The sequence below is a fragment of the Onychostruthus taczanowskii genome, unplaced genomic scaffold (genome assembly GCF_017590055.1).
Source record: "Onychostruthus taczanowskii isolate IOZ18803 unplaced genomic scaffold, ASM1759005v1 scaffold20, whole genome shotgun sequence".
Taxonomy (NCBI): Eukaryota; Metazoa; Chordata; class Aves; order Passeriformes; family Passeridae; genus Onychostruthus; species Onychostruthus taczanowskii.
The window spans coordinates 3,611,727-3,629,488 of NW_024499240.1; the positions used below are offsets into that span (position 1 = coordinate 3,611,727).

At 36.5% G+C, this 17,762-nt stretch overlaps 1 protein-coding gene across 1 annotated transcript in view; it reads left to right on the forward strand.

Annotated features, from left to right (window-relative positions):
- LOC121335446 (collagen alpha-1(XXVIII) chain-like) overlaps nucleotides 1-17,762 on the forward strand; it is a 50,014-nt gene that overhangs the window by 15,437 nt on the left and 16,815 nt on the right. Inside the window, exons 2-17 of the mRNA XM_041403600.1 lie at nucleotides 2,049-2,219; nucleotides 3,010-3,578; nucleotides 5,241-5,261; nucleotides 6,578-6,637; nucleotides 7,668-7,721; nucleotides 7,799-7,843; nucleotides 8,637-8,663; nucleotides 8,931-8,975; nucleotides 9,580-9,624; nucleotides 10,260-10,313; nucleotides 11,069-11,137; nucleotides 11,813-11,881; nucleotides 13,624-13,692; nucleotides 15,867-15,935; nucleotides 16,377-16,445; nucleotides 16,531-16,599. Coding sequence (XP_041259534.1) covers nucleotides 2,049-2,219; nucleotides 3,010-3,578; nucleotides 5,241-5,261; nucleotides 6,578-6,637; nucleotides 7,668-7,721; nucleotides 7,799-7,843; nucleotides 8,637-8,663; nucleotides 8,931-8,975; nucleotides 9,580-9,624; nucleotides 10,260-10,313; nucleotides 11,069-11,137; nucleotides 11,813-11,881; nucleotides 13,624-13,692; nucleotides 15,867-15,935; nucleotides 16,377-16,445; nucleotides 16,531-16,599 — 1,505 coding nt within the window. The remainder of the gene's footprint in view (nucleotides 1-2,048; nucleotides 2,220-3,009; nucleotides 3,579-5,240; nucleotides 5,262-6,577; nucleotides 6,638-7,667; nucleotides 7,722-7,798; nucleotides 7,844-8,636; nucleotides 8,664-8,930; nucleotides 8,976-9,579; nucleotides 9,625-10,259; nucleotides 10,314-11,068; nucleotides 11,138-11,812; nucleotides 11,882-13,623; nucleotides 13,693-15,866; nucleotides 15,936-16,376; nucleotides 16,446-16,530; nucleotides 16,600-17,762) is intronic.

The following is a 17,762-nucleotide window of genomic DNA, read 5'->3' on the forward strand; positions in this document are numbered from 1 at the left end:
CGTTGTCCTGCCAGTGTCTCTCACAGATCTAAACTGGAGCCAAAGCTGCATTCTTTCCCCACAATCTCCTCAGCTGCCTTGGCTGTGCCTGTGATAAGTGGGTTGAGCTGGTTGGACACTGAAGATGGAAAGGAGGACAGCAGTTAGCACTGGGTCCTCTTTGTGTGCCTGTTGGTGGAAAACGATGAGTCCACAGTAGAAGAAAAAAGGTATTTCTGTGAAAAAAAACCTACTTGTTTAATATGTTAATTTGGAATGCGAAGTTTTCTGAGGATCTTTGAAGAATTAGGTAACAAGCTGCAATCACCGGTAAAAGAGATAGCCTTCAGCATCCTTAGCCACCCAGCTTAGATTTTTGAAGGCATCATACTATGTGTCAGTCATTGTTCCCTATTACAGTCTTTAAAAGGAGATACGTGACAAAGACAAATCAGCAGAAAGTGAAACTGGCTTTCAGACTGGCCTGCCTTTTTTGGACCACCTCATGCTGAACTGGGAACTGAAATTTCAGTTGGCCAAGGTCATGGGACAGTAAATATCTTTTTAGTTCAGTAGTTAACAGTAAGTGCTCATTATGAGGAGATCCTTTTAGGTTTGAAAGGGATCCAACAGCCATCAGTTGCTAAGATGATGCTGACAACATGATGCCCATTACAAAAAGCTGCCTAGTCAAGCATGAGAGATGTCAGAAGTATGAGGGTAAAGTGTGTATAGTAGTGATAGAAGAAGAGTGAACAGAGCTGGACTGATGTGTAGGGAAGTGTGCTGGGGTAAGGACAGCCCTCTTCTATTCATGTCCCAGTTAGGGATGAGCATTTTCGTGTGTAAACGGCTGTGGGGACTAAACCTAGAATGTACATGCATAGCCTCGGGGGGAGGAGAGGAGCGGGTGGGTGCAGAGGAGGGGGAGCCAGGATTGTTGTTCTTTGCCTTACTCCTTTCTGCTGGCCCCTCCTGACATATGACACCGATCCTCACACGAGCTTACCGCCCGGCTTCTCCCTCCTTTCCTCACAGAGCACCCATCACAGGGAGGGCAACGCAGCTGCCGGTGAGCCCAGAGCAGCATCCTGCATCCCTGCACAGCCTTTTGCTTAGGAGCATTGAGGTAAGGACCCCCTGCCCTCTATGCCTGTGTCTGTGGGCACAGAAATTCCCACCCTAAACTATCAGAAGCCAAGAAACCCTGCAGTCAAGGCTGTGTTAGGGAATTTTATGAGTCAGATGACTTATGCTCAGTCCTGTACATTCATTTTTGCCACCAAACTGCCCTGTTGGTATGTACTGTAGTTACCTGGGGAGAATTTGCAGGGAGATGGCAATGAAACCAAAGTGCAGCAGGAATGAAGCCTGGGCAGGCTGTGAGCTACTTTGGGTGTGCATGTGAGACCAGGACAAACCAGTATAATCCCTTCTGAAGGAAAAAGTCCTATCAGTAGGTAGCTGTTGAGCCTAGGCTCAGCACTCTAGGCCCATGTCCCCAGGATTGTACAGCAGGTACATTCATGCCTTGACAGCACCCTCAGGCCATGACTGTTCTCCATAGGGGAGACCCTATGGAGGCCCGGGGGCTGGGATAGCAGGGAGAAATGTGCACGGCTGTCAGTTCTTAAGTAAAGAGAACAGGGAAAAACTGACGTTTGCCTCAGTACCTCCTTCTCTCTATGTCAGCCATGGAAAAAGCAGGTTTAGAAAAAAACACCTCTGTGAATTACACTTGGGGTTCACAGTGCATCCACATGGGTACAGCCATGGCTTGTACAAGCAATACCAGGCAATGAGAGAGAACTGAAGTATGTTTGTAAAAGTCTGTCTCCAGTGTCTCACATGCTAGAACGATATGCACCATGCTTGAAAATCATTCCAGTATGTCTCTATTTATTATTCATAGTGTGATTTTGAAAAGATTTTACCCAAAGAAAGCAAAATCAGGTTTATTTTAAGGATGATAGTTTAAAATACAAGACTGCTAAGCAACCTGTTGAAGCAAAATTTAATCATGTTTTATCATCCTTGTACTGCTGTGTTTCTGTATTTGTGTTGTTTAGGAAACAAACAAATTATGTTCCTCAGATTCTGGTGGCTTTTGTGGATACTTGAACATCATGAATTTTTAGCAGAAAATCTCAGGGAAGAGAAGATATATGGATTGAGAAGATCAAAACCTAAACACGTTCTGTCAAATATTGTAGAAAAATATCCCAGCTCAAGTGATCAAGGTGAATATTGTAATTTTAAAACAGATGTGATTTTAAAGATCCTGATTTATTTGGATTCTGTAGTGTATGGTTAATTTGCCTTCTAGATGCTTATAATCAACCAGGTTTGCCTCATCCTACATTTGCACATGCCTTACTTTTGCACTTTTATCTTTTTATCCCCATCTTTTCCCTCCCTTTTTGTGTATTTCAGAAAAGGAGATGGCATGTGTATTTTGTTATGATGCAGCTGAGAGCCTCTTACTGTCATTAATATGTCAGCCCTTATAACTATTTTCATAGAAGTAATGTCATCAGTATTTCAGAAAATTAATACTCTACAGAATCCACTTTTGGAATTTTTTGTCACTGGATGCAAGTGCTAGTACTAGGAACAGTACTAACCCTCACTCACTCACTCAAAATCCAGCTTCTGTCAAATCACATTCCAGTGTCTTGTTCAGTAAGCCTCATTTTCTTATACATGAATTCCACCTTTCTTGGTAGGATATACAGTGAAATACCAGGCAAGATGATAGAATGAAATTTAAAAACCACTACAATATTTCTCATTTCATACTACATGACATCAACACACCTTCAGTTTTTTATTCCTTGGGGTATCTGTTCTGGAGCAAATCCCTCAGCCTCTATCAGCTCTGTCTTCATGAAGGGCTCACACTTGTGAACATAGATGTCATCAAAAGTTTCCATTTTTTCAATCCCACTCTTCAACCCTAAAATACATGTAAGGGTAGAATGAGATTTAGTATGAAGTCACTCCACTCACCTACATACCTATTTATTCTAGATGAAGATTGCATTCTGGAAATTGCTTTTTTACTGGACAGCTCCGAAAGTGCTAAGGACTATAATCATGAACAACAGAAAAGATTTGTACTTCAAACAGTAGACAGAATGAAAAGTCTGCAGCTTAGTTCTGGACGTACCCTGCGCTGGAGGATGGCCTTACTTCAGTACAGCAGCACTGTTTTCATAGAGCAAACTTTCCATGACTGGAAAGGTCCTGAAGCATTCAAATCCCACATTGCTCCCATCGCCCACATAGGTCATGGCACCTACACAACTTATGCTATAACTAACCTTACCCAGCTCTACATGTCTGAAGGGACTTTGGGTAGTGCCAAAGTAGCCGTGCTTTTCACTGATGGAGTGGATCATCCAAGAAACCCAGATATTTTTGCAGCTACAGCTGATGCTAAACACCAAGGAATTATATTTTTCACAATGGGAATGACAAGAGTGGCTGAGGAGGTTAGCAATGCTGCCAAGCTCCGGCTCTTGGCCAGTGTCCCAGCATCCAGGTTCGTTTTCAACCTCCAGGAAAAAGGAACTGTGGAGAAGGTTCTCAAAGAAATGGTATGTATGAGATAGAATTTGAAATAGTGTTAGCAACATACGTAAATCTTTTCTTATTTCCAATATTTTGAAAATATGTTTCTTCAATATACCATTGAAGAAAATGGTACATTTTACATGTTAAAGTAGCCCAATTATTAATGAGGTCACTGTGCCAAAATACAGATTTCTTTTCTTTTCCCACCATTCAGATCTTGTAATCCAAAATATTTGATACTGCAAACTGAATTAGATTGAAACATTATTTTTATCTGTGTTTTTCCTCCTAAGAAAGGTATTTAAAATCTCTTGTCTTAAAAAACCCTTTTTTTTTTTTTTACATCCTAGTGCTTTATTCCGTAGCAAGTAGGAAAGTGAAGCTGCCTTTTGTATGAGAAAAAGATGCAGCTCTTGTAGAAGTGAAAATAAATTTGCAGACCATGGAGATAGCTCAATTTAGATAAAATTTAAACTTGGTGACAGACATCTTTAAATTTCCATGGAAAATCTACCACATAATCAAGAGGAGATATGTAAATTGAGCTTGAAGCTTTGTATGGATGCCTTTCTTCTCCATTTAAACTTAATATATAAAAAGCATTCTCTGCCAAGTATGGAGAATACAACCATATTCTATCCTGGTGACACAAGCTGTGGATGGAGTCCTTATCTGAGCATGCACAGAGATACAAACTAGAATTATGAATAACAACCAGGAGACTTCTGCAATGAAATGGACACCAAAATGATCTCACACAGGCCTAGAACGAGCACCTGTGTTGGCTTTTCCGTCTCCCTGTCGTTCACTTTGACAGCCTGCTACTTTGCATTGGTTCCCTGAAGAGCACACTTCCCATCTTCTCTGGTGATATTCCTGCTTCCTGTGTCACAGTAACCTCCTCTTAAGTAAAAAAACACACTTTATTTCACCTCTTCTAAACAGGCAGTCATTCTCAGGTGCCTTCTTTCAATAACATGGCTGCTGTTTGGATTAAATAATGGCTTTGTCATAACTATATATGCACGCATGGGAATTTTAGAGATCTGTATTACATTGCTGCTCATCAACACCTTTATGTCCTCTCAAGAAACTGCATTAGTTGTGCAGAGTGGGAGGAATGCTCTGGATGAGGGTGTCTCAGCTCTACAGATCTTCTCAAAAATAACAGCTAAATCAATAATGATAACTTTATGTGATCATTGGCAAAGTCAAATCTTTTCTAGAGTGTTCTTCCTGTTCTCATTTTGTGTGTGCTTAACAGTAGGAATACATGAGCTCCTGGTTTTCCAAGTGTAGAACATTCATCCTTCGCTTCTGCTAAAGAGCAGCTGCCATTCAGCAGTTTGTAAACAATGCAGTTTGTGGGTGCATTGTTCCCATATATCTAGCTAACCTGTTTACCACTGTAATTTTAGCAAAATAAGGCTGGATATGGAGAGTCAGTGATTTCAGTCAACAATCTATAATAAGAATTGAAAATATTTAAATTATTTTTTAGAATGGAGACATTGCTAGAATGTTTCTCAGATATTACAGTTTAATTAATGTTAGTCAATATATTTATTGTATAATTTAATTAGCTAGTTGCTGAATTATTTATTTTCACATCTTGCAGTGTCTTTTCTGTAGAGGTGGATTAAGACTAAGTTTCTAATGTTATTTTCAATATCTGTCTTTTACAGAAAGATCTGTCTGAGGAGGAGGTAAATATTTTAAGTATTTTTTTTTCCTGTGTAGACTTACTGCTTAATATAGATATTTACAATTATATGGAAACATAATTCAGGAAAACTGATAGCTCAGGAAGCTGGTTAAATGCTGAGTCTAATGGGATTGTCTTCAAGTTAAACATGTTTTTGAATTTGCAGGACAGAGCTTTAATTTGCTATCCTAAAGTAACTTACTAATGTATTTAGTAATTAATAATTTATTAACTTTCTAACTACTAATGTAATTTGCTAACCCAAAGTGTTTTCAAAAAAAAAAAAAAAACATGCTGTGTCACCCTGACTGCAGGCATTGATAGGTCTGGCTGGCATTTTGTGGGGAATAAAATTAGTTTTTCTTTTAAAGTTCTTAGTGCTATTTAAGGCACAGTTATCTAAGACAAAAAAAGTTCTCCTAAGCAGCCCAAGCAAACTGCTAAACAGCATGAGTATTCACAAAACTTTGAAATATTTTTCTTTCATTTCCACTGACATGTTGATTTTTCTCCATCAATATAGAAGTAGTAAGACACTCAATGTTAGCCTTAGAAAACATACTGTGACTAATATGGATATTCAGATAAGAATGATATTTGAACCCTTCACTTCTAGACATCTTCAAGACTAACAGAGGTTTAATAAATAACTAAACCAAAAATAAAAATTACATTCATTATCCCTCCTTCAAAAATAATTCCAGTATCTGTGATAACTCTGTATTTATGTCATGATCTTAAAGTTTCCAAAAGATCTTAAAAAGCACATAAATACATACCATAATGATGTTTGACTGGAACACCGAATGGTAGAGATGATAGAAGAGAAAGAAAGATTATCAAGTGTTATAATGAGTTGCATTAACTAAAAGTATATATCCATATTCATATTTTGTTTATAGATCTAGCTATACCTAACCTATGAACTATCCTGCATGCAATGGAATTAAGTAAAGGGATGTAAGATGCTTTTCTACTTCATCTTCTTGGCTATCTCTACAGTGCCTAGTAATGAAAACAAAACAGACACAGCATACCCATAAACTGATCTTGTGAAGAGTTTGGAGGTAGAGCCATTATCAAGATGATTGAAATTTTAGGAGTAGGAATGATACAAAATTTTGGATGGAGTGTAGGAGGTCACATTCTGTATGGGCCATAAACTGATAGTTAAAAGATTTCTGTAAAACAGGTAAATATAATTTCTGGTCATTACAGGTGTATTTAAACTAGCCATACAGTTACTTAAAGGAAATGTCTGTGTGTTTTCTGTCTCTTCCATTAAAATGTGCTGATTTGTACTATTTTAATTCAAAGTGTCCCCAGGTTGACACATGTAACTGTGAGAAGGGGGAAAGAGGCCTTCCTGGTCCTACTGTAAGTAGCTGTCATTTCTCAAATAATTGATATACAGTATAAGTTAAAATGTAATTTGCTGTTAAAATTTTTAAAAGAAATTATTTGAACCCAAATCCTGAGACAACAGAAGTTAAAGGATCAATACATACTCCTCCATGGCTACTTTGCATGAAGATGCCACAGCAGGAAGCGCACAGAGAGACCTGAGAATGCCATGAGACATTCCCTCTGTGTGGGGACAGACAGGAGGAGGAACAGTGTGCTCTGGGGAGGCTCTCCTTTGAGAAAGGCAGAAAGGAACACCTTTCCTGTTGCAATCAGACGAGACCAGATGGATCTAACTAGCCTCAAATCAAACATTAATATCCAAAAAGCTCTTTGAAAGCAGGAGAGAGAGCAAAATACTGAAGCATTAGGAACAAGTGAGACAAGAATAAAGTGGACTGGACTTCTTTCAGAATATTCTTACAAATAGAACCCATTAGGAAATCTAGGGGGTTGCTTCACACAAGGCTTGGTGATCTAAGCTGCAGGGCTTACATTTGGAAAAGAACTGAATGATATGATATTATACCCCTGACACTGAACTAAAAGCACTATAGTACCTTATAGCCCTTGCCCAAGGTGAAGGGACAGTGTCAGAGCTTGAAAGAGAACACTGAATTTGCCTATCTTCATCCTTTTGACCTGAATATCCTATACATACACAAACAGCAAGACACCCTGGGTTTATGCATCACAGTACAATGCACTTGAATTGAAAATGTACCCTCTACTGTGTGCAAACAGTAGTTTTGTTTGGGTTAATATCTGCTGTCTTTACTTGGAAAGTGCAGGTATTGCTTACACAGAAGCATACACTCCAAAGAGTTGAGAAGAAAACAAAACATCCCCTTAGCAAGCTGGGTAGTTACAAAAATAGCTATCACCTCTTTACTTCAGAGAAGAACTGAACAAACTAGCTTTGTTCAGAAAATAGCATATGTATTGTAAAACAAAATTATGTTTATTAACATATATCATAAGAATTGTAATTTGTTTTTTCCAGGGTAAAAAGGGTCGCACTGGGGATGATGGAGCTCCAGGCCTGAAAGGAGCAAAGGTGATTGGATTTTCAGATTTAGTAGAAAGATCTGTCTTGTCCTTATTTCATTGATCTTGATGCTGAATTATTCATAGGGGGAGCCAGGTCTTAATGGAATCCCAGGACGAGATGGAATAGAGGTAAAAAATACTTTTTCTCTCCTCCAGTGAGCAGTGTTCCTTTAAATAAAAATACCACTTTTTTTTTTTTTTTTATTGTTATAAGAACAAATTTCACTTCTGGTTTACCATCTAATGATTCATTAATGTTAGAAGAACTGAAAACATTCTCATTGCTTTAAAAAAAAGGATAATTCCTTTTTATATGTGTGATCTAGAAAATACTCTCCAATAATACATAGTGCTTCCAAAACAATGAAATGCTCAGATGTGATAATCTAAGAACATTACAGAAATTTACACACTGCCTGCATCATTCTGGGTTTATTTAAATTTGACAAATAAAGGACCCCGTGTATAACAGCAGTGAAAAATTTGAATGAAATACATATAGGGAGTAAGTGTAGGACCAGTCTCTTAGTGCATAATTCCGAATGCATTCACATATTAATTCTTCTACTTCATGCTTTCTTATTTATTCAGTACATCCTCTTTAATTAGTATCTTTTTCTTGTTATCTTATTTTAGCATGTTTTTCACTAAGATGAAAATATCAACTCTGCTTGACCTGCTTTTACATCACCAGAATCCCAGTCTAAAATGACACATTCAAACAATTTATTTACCCATAAACAGCATCTGCCATGACTAAAAAGCACAGTACTTCAAATAATATTGCCATATTTATCAGAGTCATATTTTCTATTTAAAATGCTATTTTTCTGAAGAGAGTAGAATATTAAGGATGCCACTACTCATGTTCCTACTTTTGGGTTATATATCATCACAACCTTTTACTTTTTTGTTTTCCCAGGGGAAATCTGGATATAAAGGAGAGAAGGTACTTCTTTTTTAGTCAGAATTGATGCCTACCTCTTTGTTGTTATTTATTATATATAGTGTCATATTTCTTTTAAATACTAGTAAGGAACAATAGCATCATCTTAGCAGCTGCTCCACAAGCTGTAATGGAAGATGTAACTGTTCCTCAATGAACTTACAGCACAATTGCTATAATAAGTATTGAATAGAATAACATTTACGTTTTCAACTAAAGCACCTAGAGAATAAGGATGATATATAAGTATTTATTCCTATTCCTTTCCAGGGTGAAAGAGGTGAATGTGGAATCCCAGGAATAAAAGGAGACAGAGTAAGTAGCCACAAAGTTGTTATGTTTCTAAGAAACACAGTTAAATCACAAAAAAAAAAAAAAAATACAATTCCCTGAATAACAACTTCATGGTGATAGATTTAAGGCATATATTAGTTCTAAGACTGAGGGAAACTGACATCTGACAGTTTTGAAATATGTAGTGAGCAAGAACACCATTTTTACTAACTTTCTGAGCTCTTTCTACATTTTCATATGATTTCTTTTACGGCCCAAGGCTGAGCCTGTTTAAAACAATGCTAAAACCCTACTTTAACAGAGGCAGAAGGCTTGAAATAGCAAGCAAAGGTAATGAGGCATAAAAATGAAAAAAGATTTCTTACTCCAATTTAAGATTTAGTGCATAATTGCTTTAAATATTTCAAATAGAGCAAATAGAGTTTAATCCTGGATTACTGGTCCTTGATAATTAACTCAGTTCATCATTATTTAATACTTTGTGGCTGCTGAACTTCTCTTAAATTTAGTTTCAATTTTAATGTAAAGATATCTAAATAAGATACCTTAGTAAAAAGTTACCTAAAAGTGGTTCTGACAAAATCTAAATACACAGAAATATATTATTTTTTCACTTATCTTTCAGGGTCCTGAAGGTCCAGTAGGTCCCAGAGGAGTAAGAGGGATACAGGTAAAAGGAAAAAAAAGAAAAAAAAGAAGAAAAACAAACTATGAAAACAACAATGCCTGGTTCCCTGGGATTCAAAGATTCAAAGATCTGAAATAATATCATACCCCTACTGACATGGAATCTTTGAGTTGCTGTGTTCAAGGCACCCAAAATCTGTCTTCTTAAATAGCAAAATTAATAAGAATTCGGAGAAGCAATCTAGACAAATAAATCATCCTTATAATTCATTCAGTCTCAAAGACCACAGCAAATACATTTCCATAAAACCAAAATCACTCATTTCTCTTTCAGTGTCTTAACTATTTTATTTCCTCAAGAAGTGCATGAAAAATATTTAGTCTCTTACCATCCCAAGACTCTCAGACCCATCATAGATGTTTCAGTAGATCTTGACTGTGGATTACCTTTAATTGTATTCAAAAAAAGAGAGAGCCAATTTCTCTCCCAAATACCAGAACAAGCTCCTACTGGGTTGAGTAACTAAAAATATACATGCATCACAAACAACGCTTCAGTTCTGCTATGTTTAAAACTTTTATTTTCATGCAGACTTCAGCAAATAATAGATTGTTTTTCAAGCTGCCTTTTTTATGAAACCTTGAAAAATCTCATTGAAACCACTCCTGTTTTAATAGGGTCTGCAAGGACAATCTGGAGATCAAGGGCCTGAAGGCCTGCAAGGAGCAAAGGCAAGAACTGCTCTATTTCTTCTCTTTATTAATGTTAAAAGGTATTAATATAGCCTCACAACAATTATGATTGTATCCTTATATTCTATACCCTTCTTGTAGTGGATGCAGTTTAACTTGACACAGTTAGTAAATTGTGTACTTTTTGTATTCTACAAGGTTCTTAAGAAAGCTATTTATTACTTTGCTCTTTGTATTGAATTCAGGTCCAAATCACACTCCCATCTTTATTAATCAACAGTTAAAAGATGGTAAAGTCACAGAATACTACTTAGCATTTCACTTCTTCAGTTTTCAGTTTAAAACTTTTTTTTCCCTACATGCCAAACAGGAATTCTGTTTGGCATCTCAAATCAAGCCTTTTCTTGAAACTGAACATTCTCAAGAAGAATTCTGTAATTCAAAAGGAATATTGTCCTGAGGAAGACTTGAAAATAAGTGTATAAGGGACATTATTTGTTATCTCTCTTGATATCTTCTTTGCACCAACTGGCCAACAGTAATACACAGAACAGGTGAGTGTCAAAACTTACATGATATGAAACATTTTTCCTTTTGTTTAATCTCTTATCTTTGTATGAGAGGAATCATCACAAAGGAATTTTGAAGCTTTGGAAAATGAACAGATGAAGTACTTTGTAAGACAATTCCAATGGGCTGAAATTCAGGATGCACTAAATCTGCAATGTCAGTTAAACTGATTTTCCTAGCTACCAATTTATAAGCAAAGTTGTTTTCTTTTCATTCTTTGAAAGGGTGAAAGAGGTCTCCCTGGACCACCTGGCTTGCCTGGAGAGACTGGAATAGGACTGCCAGGCCCAAAGGTACAAAAATCTCATCTTCTGTAGTGCATGTATTGTAGGATAAGGATCAAGACAACTGAGCTAATAGACTTTCTGATTCACAAGAGAATTCAAGGCTGTAAATGCTGGTTTTGTGGTACTGGAAATGTATTTTGTATGTTATCAAAACTGTTTACAAACAGTTGCAAACAAAAAGTACATTTTAAGTATATACTTTAAAGGATTTTTTTACAGTAGTTGTTATGCTTGACATAAACTCAACCCAAGAAGGCTATGGTTAGGTAAAAACACATTCGTAGTCTTAAACAGAAATTAATCTGTGCAAAACAGGCTTGTTGGTTTAGATGATGGGCATAAAAAAAACCAGAAACTCCATGATAGAAATACTGACTTCTTGGGAAAGGACAATAAGTGATACATGACTGGGTGCATGAAGGGAGTAATTAATTTTTTAGACTCAACATTTTCTTCTCTCAAATGCAGAACTGACCTCCCCTAAAGCTGTGAAACTGCCCCAGTTCAATGCCTGCTGGGCCTTGTACGGTGTATGACTCTGAGGACACTCAGATTTGCTCTGCTGTTCCTGTATTCTCCTACATCCAATATTTCAGTCACAGAATGCCTGACGAGTTGTTATATGCTGCACACATAAAAATACCTAAATCAGGAGTATTCAAAGTACATCTTTCTTTGAAGGGTGACATTGGTTTGACAGGAAGACCGGGCCCTGTTGGTCCACCTGGAGTTGGTGAGCCAGGATTTATGGTATGTCTGGTTTTTTATTTGGTGAGAGGAAAGCAGGACAGAAAGCAAAAATTCTCAATGCTTCCCCATAAAAACAGGGAAGATTTAGCACACATAAAAATGTGTGCTAAATTATACCATCTCTTTTCTTTCTTCTACCATTTTTCACTCTTACACATATGACGTTGTCTGACTCTCATTTCCCTCAATAAACTGGAAATGTTTCCAATTACTTAATTTTTCTAATTATCTTATCTCCAAAACAGATATGAAAATATAACATCTGATGCAAAACTACACAAAATAAATCTGTCCCCTAATAGATTTAATAGTGTCAAATCACTATTTGATAACTTTGAAGTCGACTGCTTTTCAGTATCACTAGAACATTAACATCAGCATGGCTTTGAGGAGGAGACTTTCAGAATTTATAGTAGGTTTGGTTCTGAAGTCTCTCTCTGCTTTTCCCTCCCTTCTTCTTCCTGGCAGTTGTAAACTCCATCTCTTTGTGGTAATTCAGAAAACCAGCATATCAATTTTATGGTCCTTTTTTTCTAAATATCAGGCAGCACCTTTTACTGAGCTATTTACAATACAACAGACTTAAATTCATGTCTCTTCACCTGGATGAAAGATTTCTAGCGTAACCACAAGGGAAATTTTGTTCCGTTTTTTCACAAGTACCTTTTCCCCATTAACAAGGTAAAATTTGGAATAAACATTTCATAAGAGATGCTCCCATGAAAAAGAGAATCATTGTTTGGTAGGTGAACTGACTGATTTCAAACCTGTTTGAAAATACTGGAGAGCAGTGAGTTCTTGCTGAAGAGCCCAAGGAAAAGAGCATTGCAAATAAGGCTGGTGGTGACAGTCCAAGCAGGGCAGTAACACTTCCAGAGTCTCTTCAGTAACACCATAGAGCAATGACCCATCTGTGGGGGATGAGGTGCCTGTGATGCGAATCTTTCCTAGCTAAAAAAAGTACTGCTATAAAAAGAGATTCTGATTTTTTAAAAAATATTCTAAATATGCTTCTTTTATTTATTTAAAGTTAATTTGCTTCAAAAGAAGTTCCTTTTAATGGCTTAATAGAGTCCAAATATCTATACCTCAGGAATGATTCTAAAGCTTTGTGCAGAAGGAGAAGCATATTTAGGCTATGCAGAGACAAATCTACCAGCATTCTGTGATCTATGTGTAACCCCAAGCAACAAATCTGAGAAAAAACCCTCAAAGAACAGATGTGAGAAAACACTGTGAAGCAGGCTCAATATGCACAGGTGTTGGACATGCTTTTTTTTTTATTTGCCCCTTGTGCTTCTGTCAGATCTTTCTTCAAAAAGAGATGCAATTTCTCTCTTTGCCACTTACAGTCAAATCTTTCTACTGCTTTGTCTCTTTCAGCATTACTCTGCATGGGCTTTAATCTGGTTCTGCCTCTCACGATTATATTGATACATTAATAAAGATTAGCAAGAATTTGTAAAATGGAAATTTAGGGAGTGAAGATTTCCAAAATGTAAGGAATAGAAATTTCATCTATACAATCTGTGATTCCTTAGTAACCTGACGGGTATTGTTACAGGCCAGAATGCTCATCACTTATTCACTGGGAATGCTGTAACTTTAACTGCATTATTTGTAACATTATAACTACACCAACATCTGAAGATACCCTTATAACAGACAATGCCATAGAATACACTGCTGTTCATCTGAGTGATTAATACACATTCTAGTCCATTTTAAACTTATGTTAACAGGGGCCTCAAGGACCACAAGGTATTCAAGGAGAAAGAGGTTCACCAGGAGAAGGGCTTCCAGGAACAAAGGTACAACAATCAAAGGGTTCTCAGACCAGAACTCATTTAATCACCATTAAATGAGTGCATGCCAAAACAAGTCTATAGAAGGCATAGGAATCTGAGAAAGTACCTTGTAAATTAAAAAAATTTCCATCAAACAATCCAATATATTTTGATGGAATTCACTTGATCCAAACATGACTTGTAGGCACAGCTAGCCTTTGGGGTCTATAAAGCCAATATTTAATTTACCTGATGCTTGATTTGTGGGATCTAAGCCTGGAATGAATTCCATAATTTTAAAACAGCCTCAAGCATTTGACTTTAAATAAAATACCATTAAAATGTTCCTAGATGAAAAATTTAGCATTTTGTTGTTGGGTTTTTTTCCTTAATCCTTATATAGAGATCTTTACTGTCACTATAAAGACAGGCTTCTAAGCTTCTTATATACCTCAGCCACTGGCTTATGCATTTTAGCAGAAGACTGAATTCAGTTTGTAGGAAAAGAAAGGTGCTGTTACTAATTTGCAGATCCAGTGGAAGTAATGAGAGTGGTAGTTGTACCTACATGGATGGACTTACTGGAAGATTCTTTTGCTGCCCACTGAAAACCAGTTCCTAGGCTGAGTTGATGTTTTGGCCTTTGGTTACAATTACAAAGAGACACAGATTGTACATGAACTAAATGAGCAACTAAACAGTTTTCTCAGATTTATGCAAGTACTAATTCTGCTTGAGAAAACAATAAAAAATGATTTCACAGATGCAGAGCACAATTAAAAGTTAGATTTTCTATGACAGCAGCCCTTTACTAAAAATCTTACGATTTCTGCTTAGCACAATACTGTTGTCAGCCAGGTTGAAATTTACCTGCTGCTAGCAACATAATATCTTCAAAGATCCAGTGTGTATTTTATGATGATGAATTATATACATTATTTAACCTCATTGTTGATGGCTTGTATATGCTTAGCAGATCTCATGAATGAAAACTAACAAAAATACAATTTGAAGAAAATGCATTTCAAAATCACTCAACTGCCACTGCAATACCAATTTGTGTGGGAAGAAACACTACAACTAATATCTAAAACACAGCAATAAGGCACAGTGGGAACAAGTACAGATGAATGCATAATCTAACCAAAACTATTAAGCAGTTGAGATGGATAGGCAGAATAAAATAATCAAAGTGAAATTCAGCATTATTGGAACTCTTCATTCTACGAAAACTGTACTACTTTTTACTGCCAAGTCTGACCTCAAGCCAAGCATGTATCAACAGAGTCCGTATGTATCTCCAATCCAATCTGTGGCTGCCAAGCATGTCAGTTCTTTGGTTTTAAACATATTATAAACAGGTGATTTGTTAATCTAAGCAAATTTTATAGTTGCTTTCTTCATGACTTTTTACTACAAGCTCACAGTTTAGTAAAAAGGATAAGGAAGGTAGATATTCTAAAGCATCAGGAGTAAATAATGTTATTTCAAATACAAATCCTCATAATGAATTCCTGTCAAAGTTAAAATTATGGAATCAGTTACTAAGGATAGAAAATATCTGTCTGGGACATAATTTATACAGGCTAATATCTGCCTCTGTTTTATTAAGAGAAGTACAGGAAAGCACAATATTGTATTAATATTATATTATTATAATATAATATATTTATATATAATATATAATTTTATATTATATGTCTTATATAATAGATATAAAATAATATATAATATTATTATAAATATACTTTATTAGTATCTGGCAAATGCTTAGTGGGAGCCAGATCCTCATTACCCCACTTCAATGAGATCAACCCACACTATAATGAGATTAACCCATGAAAAAATAAGCAGAATTCAGTTTTTAGTTAGTCTCAATACTCAGGCCTGCAGGCATTTAAATCAGTTGTGGTTTTGCCATTGATTTGAGAGGAAGCAGAACAGGACCTTAAGTAATTGAGGTGGGCAGAAAGATAAAAAAGAAGCTTGTACAGCTCTTTCATCAGCAATTTCAAATTGCAGGGCAAACTCTTTTGAAAAGATAATCTCTTTGGTATCCTGGAGCACAGATCCAGGAGCAGTTCTCTGGTTCTTTTCATTTTGGTTTTCATTATGACAGAGAAAACATTGTCTCTAGTTACTTCAGAGAGAACAGCTGTGTGTCTCCACAGTTAACAACTTATTATTTTTTCATGTAGGGAGACCGTGGCTTTGATGGACCAAAAGGCCCTCGTGGACTGCCAGGCATCAGCATAAAAGGTGAAAAGGTGAGCAATAAATACACCAGGGGATTAATGGAGTGCAAATAAATCATAAATCTAATATAGGAAAGACAGGGTTGATACTTAACTACAGAAGGTACAATGAGGCAAGGAACCCATAAAAGACACCGGGTAATGTGGTATTTAGTTGAGATTTATGCCAAATAAATTCTCCCAACCCATTTTAACATCTCCTCATATTAAAATAGAGGATGTTAGAAAAAGCATCTGATTCTGTGTGAAAGTTAAGTTTTAAAAAAGGAAAAGAAGACTAGAGGTTGTTTGCAACTGAACCAGTGGGGAATAAATGCATGTGTTAAAGATAAAAGATCAGATCCGCAGCTTTACTGACTTCAAAAGAAGTCAACATGTACTGACTAGCATGGGAGCTGTCCCAGATTGTTTCTGTACCTTTGCACAACTAAGCAACTGTACTTTGTTTGCCAGGGTGAGTGTGGTCCTCCTGGTTTACCAGGATCAGTTGGATTACCTGGAATTGGAATTCAAGGAGAAAAGGTACAATTTTCCCCCTACCCCACACTTCAGTGTATAGTAACAGAGATTATTTTATTTTTAATAATTACTTAACTACTCTTCTCAGGGAGTGGAGGGCCCAAAAGGACCACCTGGCTCTAGAGGGCTACCAGGACAGGGGATACCTGGACCAAAGGTCAGGGAATTTTCTGAAGTAAAAGCTGCTGGGCTGTTTTTACTGTTATGTTTCATGATCAAGAAATGGTCTGTCTCTATAATTATCCACATTAAACTAAATTGTTGAACACCAATCTAAGTACTGACATAGAGGCAGGAAAATATTTTTTTTATTAATACTATAAACCGTAGAGCAGATCCTACTCCACTGAAAAGCCTTGGTAAACTCATGCCACTCATGCCGTGGCTATTCATTTAGTTTTTTGCTTGACTGACAGAGAAGCTTTCAGGTACCACATACCAGACAGTGAGCTGCACTTTGCCTGATACACTTCCACTGAGAGGGCTGTCTGCCTTGAACTTGTGGTTTCTTCATGGCATGTGGAGGTGTAGTAAACCTGTTACAAAAACTAGTTGCACTTAAAAGAGAGGACCATCCCAATTTCCATATCATCTTTTATTCTCACTGTACTGTTTCCATTCCAGAAAAATATATACAGAGATACATTAGAGATTGATTGCCTTCCTTGCAACTTCTGCTACCTATTGTCTCACCTGAATTTGTGTATCTACTGTATCTAGATGTTTAAAATGGTCCAAGGTGTAAGAAAAACTACTTTTTCAGAAGAAAAACTATCAGAATAATTCAGCCTTAACTGATTCACAAAATAGAGAACTGTTAATGAAAGACATCACCCTAGAGGTGTTTGGAATGGAGATTTAAAGTAATTTCCTGAAAGATGTGACAAAGTTCTAAATGACTGAACGCTATTAAAGCATGGTATAAAGGAACGAGAGGTGTAAGTGGGTCAAGTGTCCATGACAAGTAAAGAACTTTGCAGAATTAAGTATCACCTCTTACCCTTTAAGTGACTGTGCAGGGATATGATTACCAATGCTAAAAAGTTAAAAAAAAATAATTGTCTTTGGATGTCATATATGCTCCTGAAATATCAACTCTTTGGCAGGAAAGATTCCTGGGGACATACAAGTGTACATTGACAGCATTAATAATTTCCACCAACAGCTCTTTGGTGACAGCTCAAAACATGTGGCAAATTGCCAATCTTTGTGACCAAGCATTTTTAACACTTACTACAGACAATACTACACGAATCTTTCTTAAAATTTAAGCAATGAAGCATATACTTTTATATTTTTCATAATAATGCTGTTAAAAAC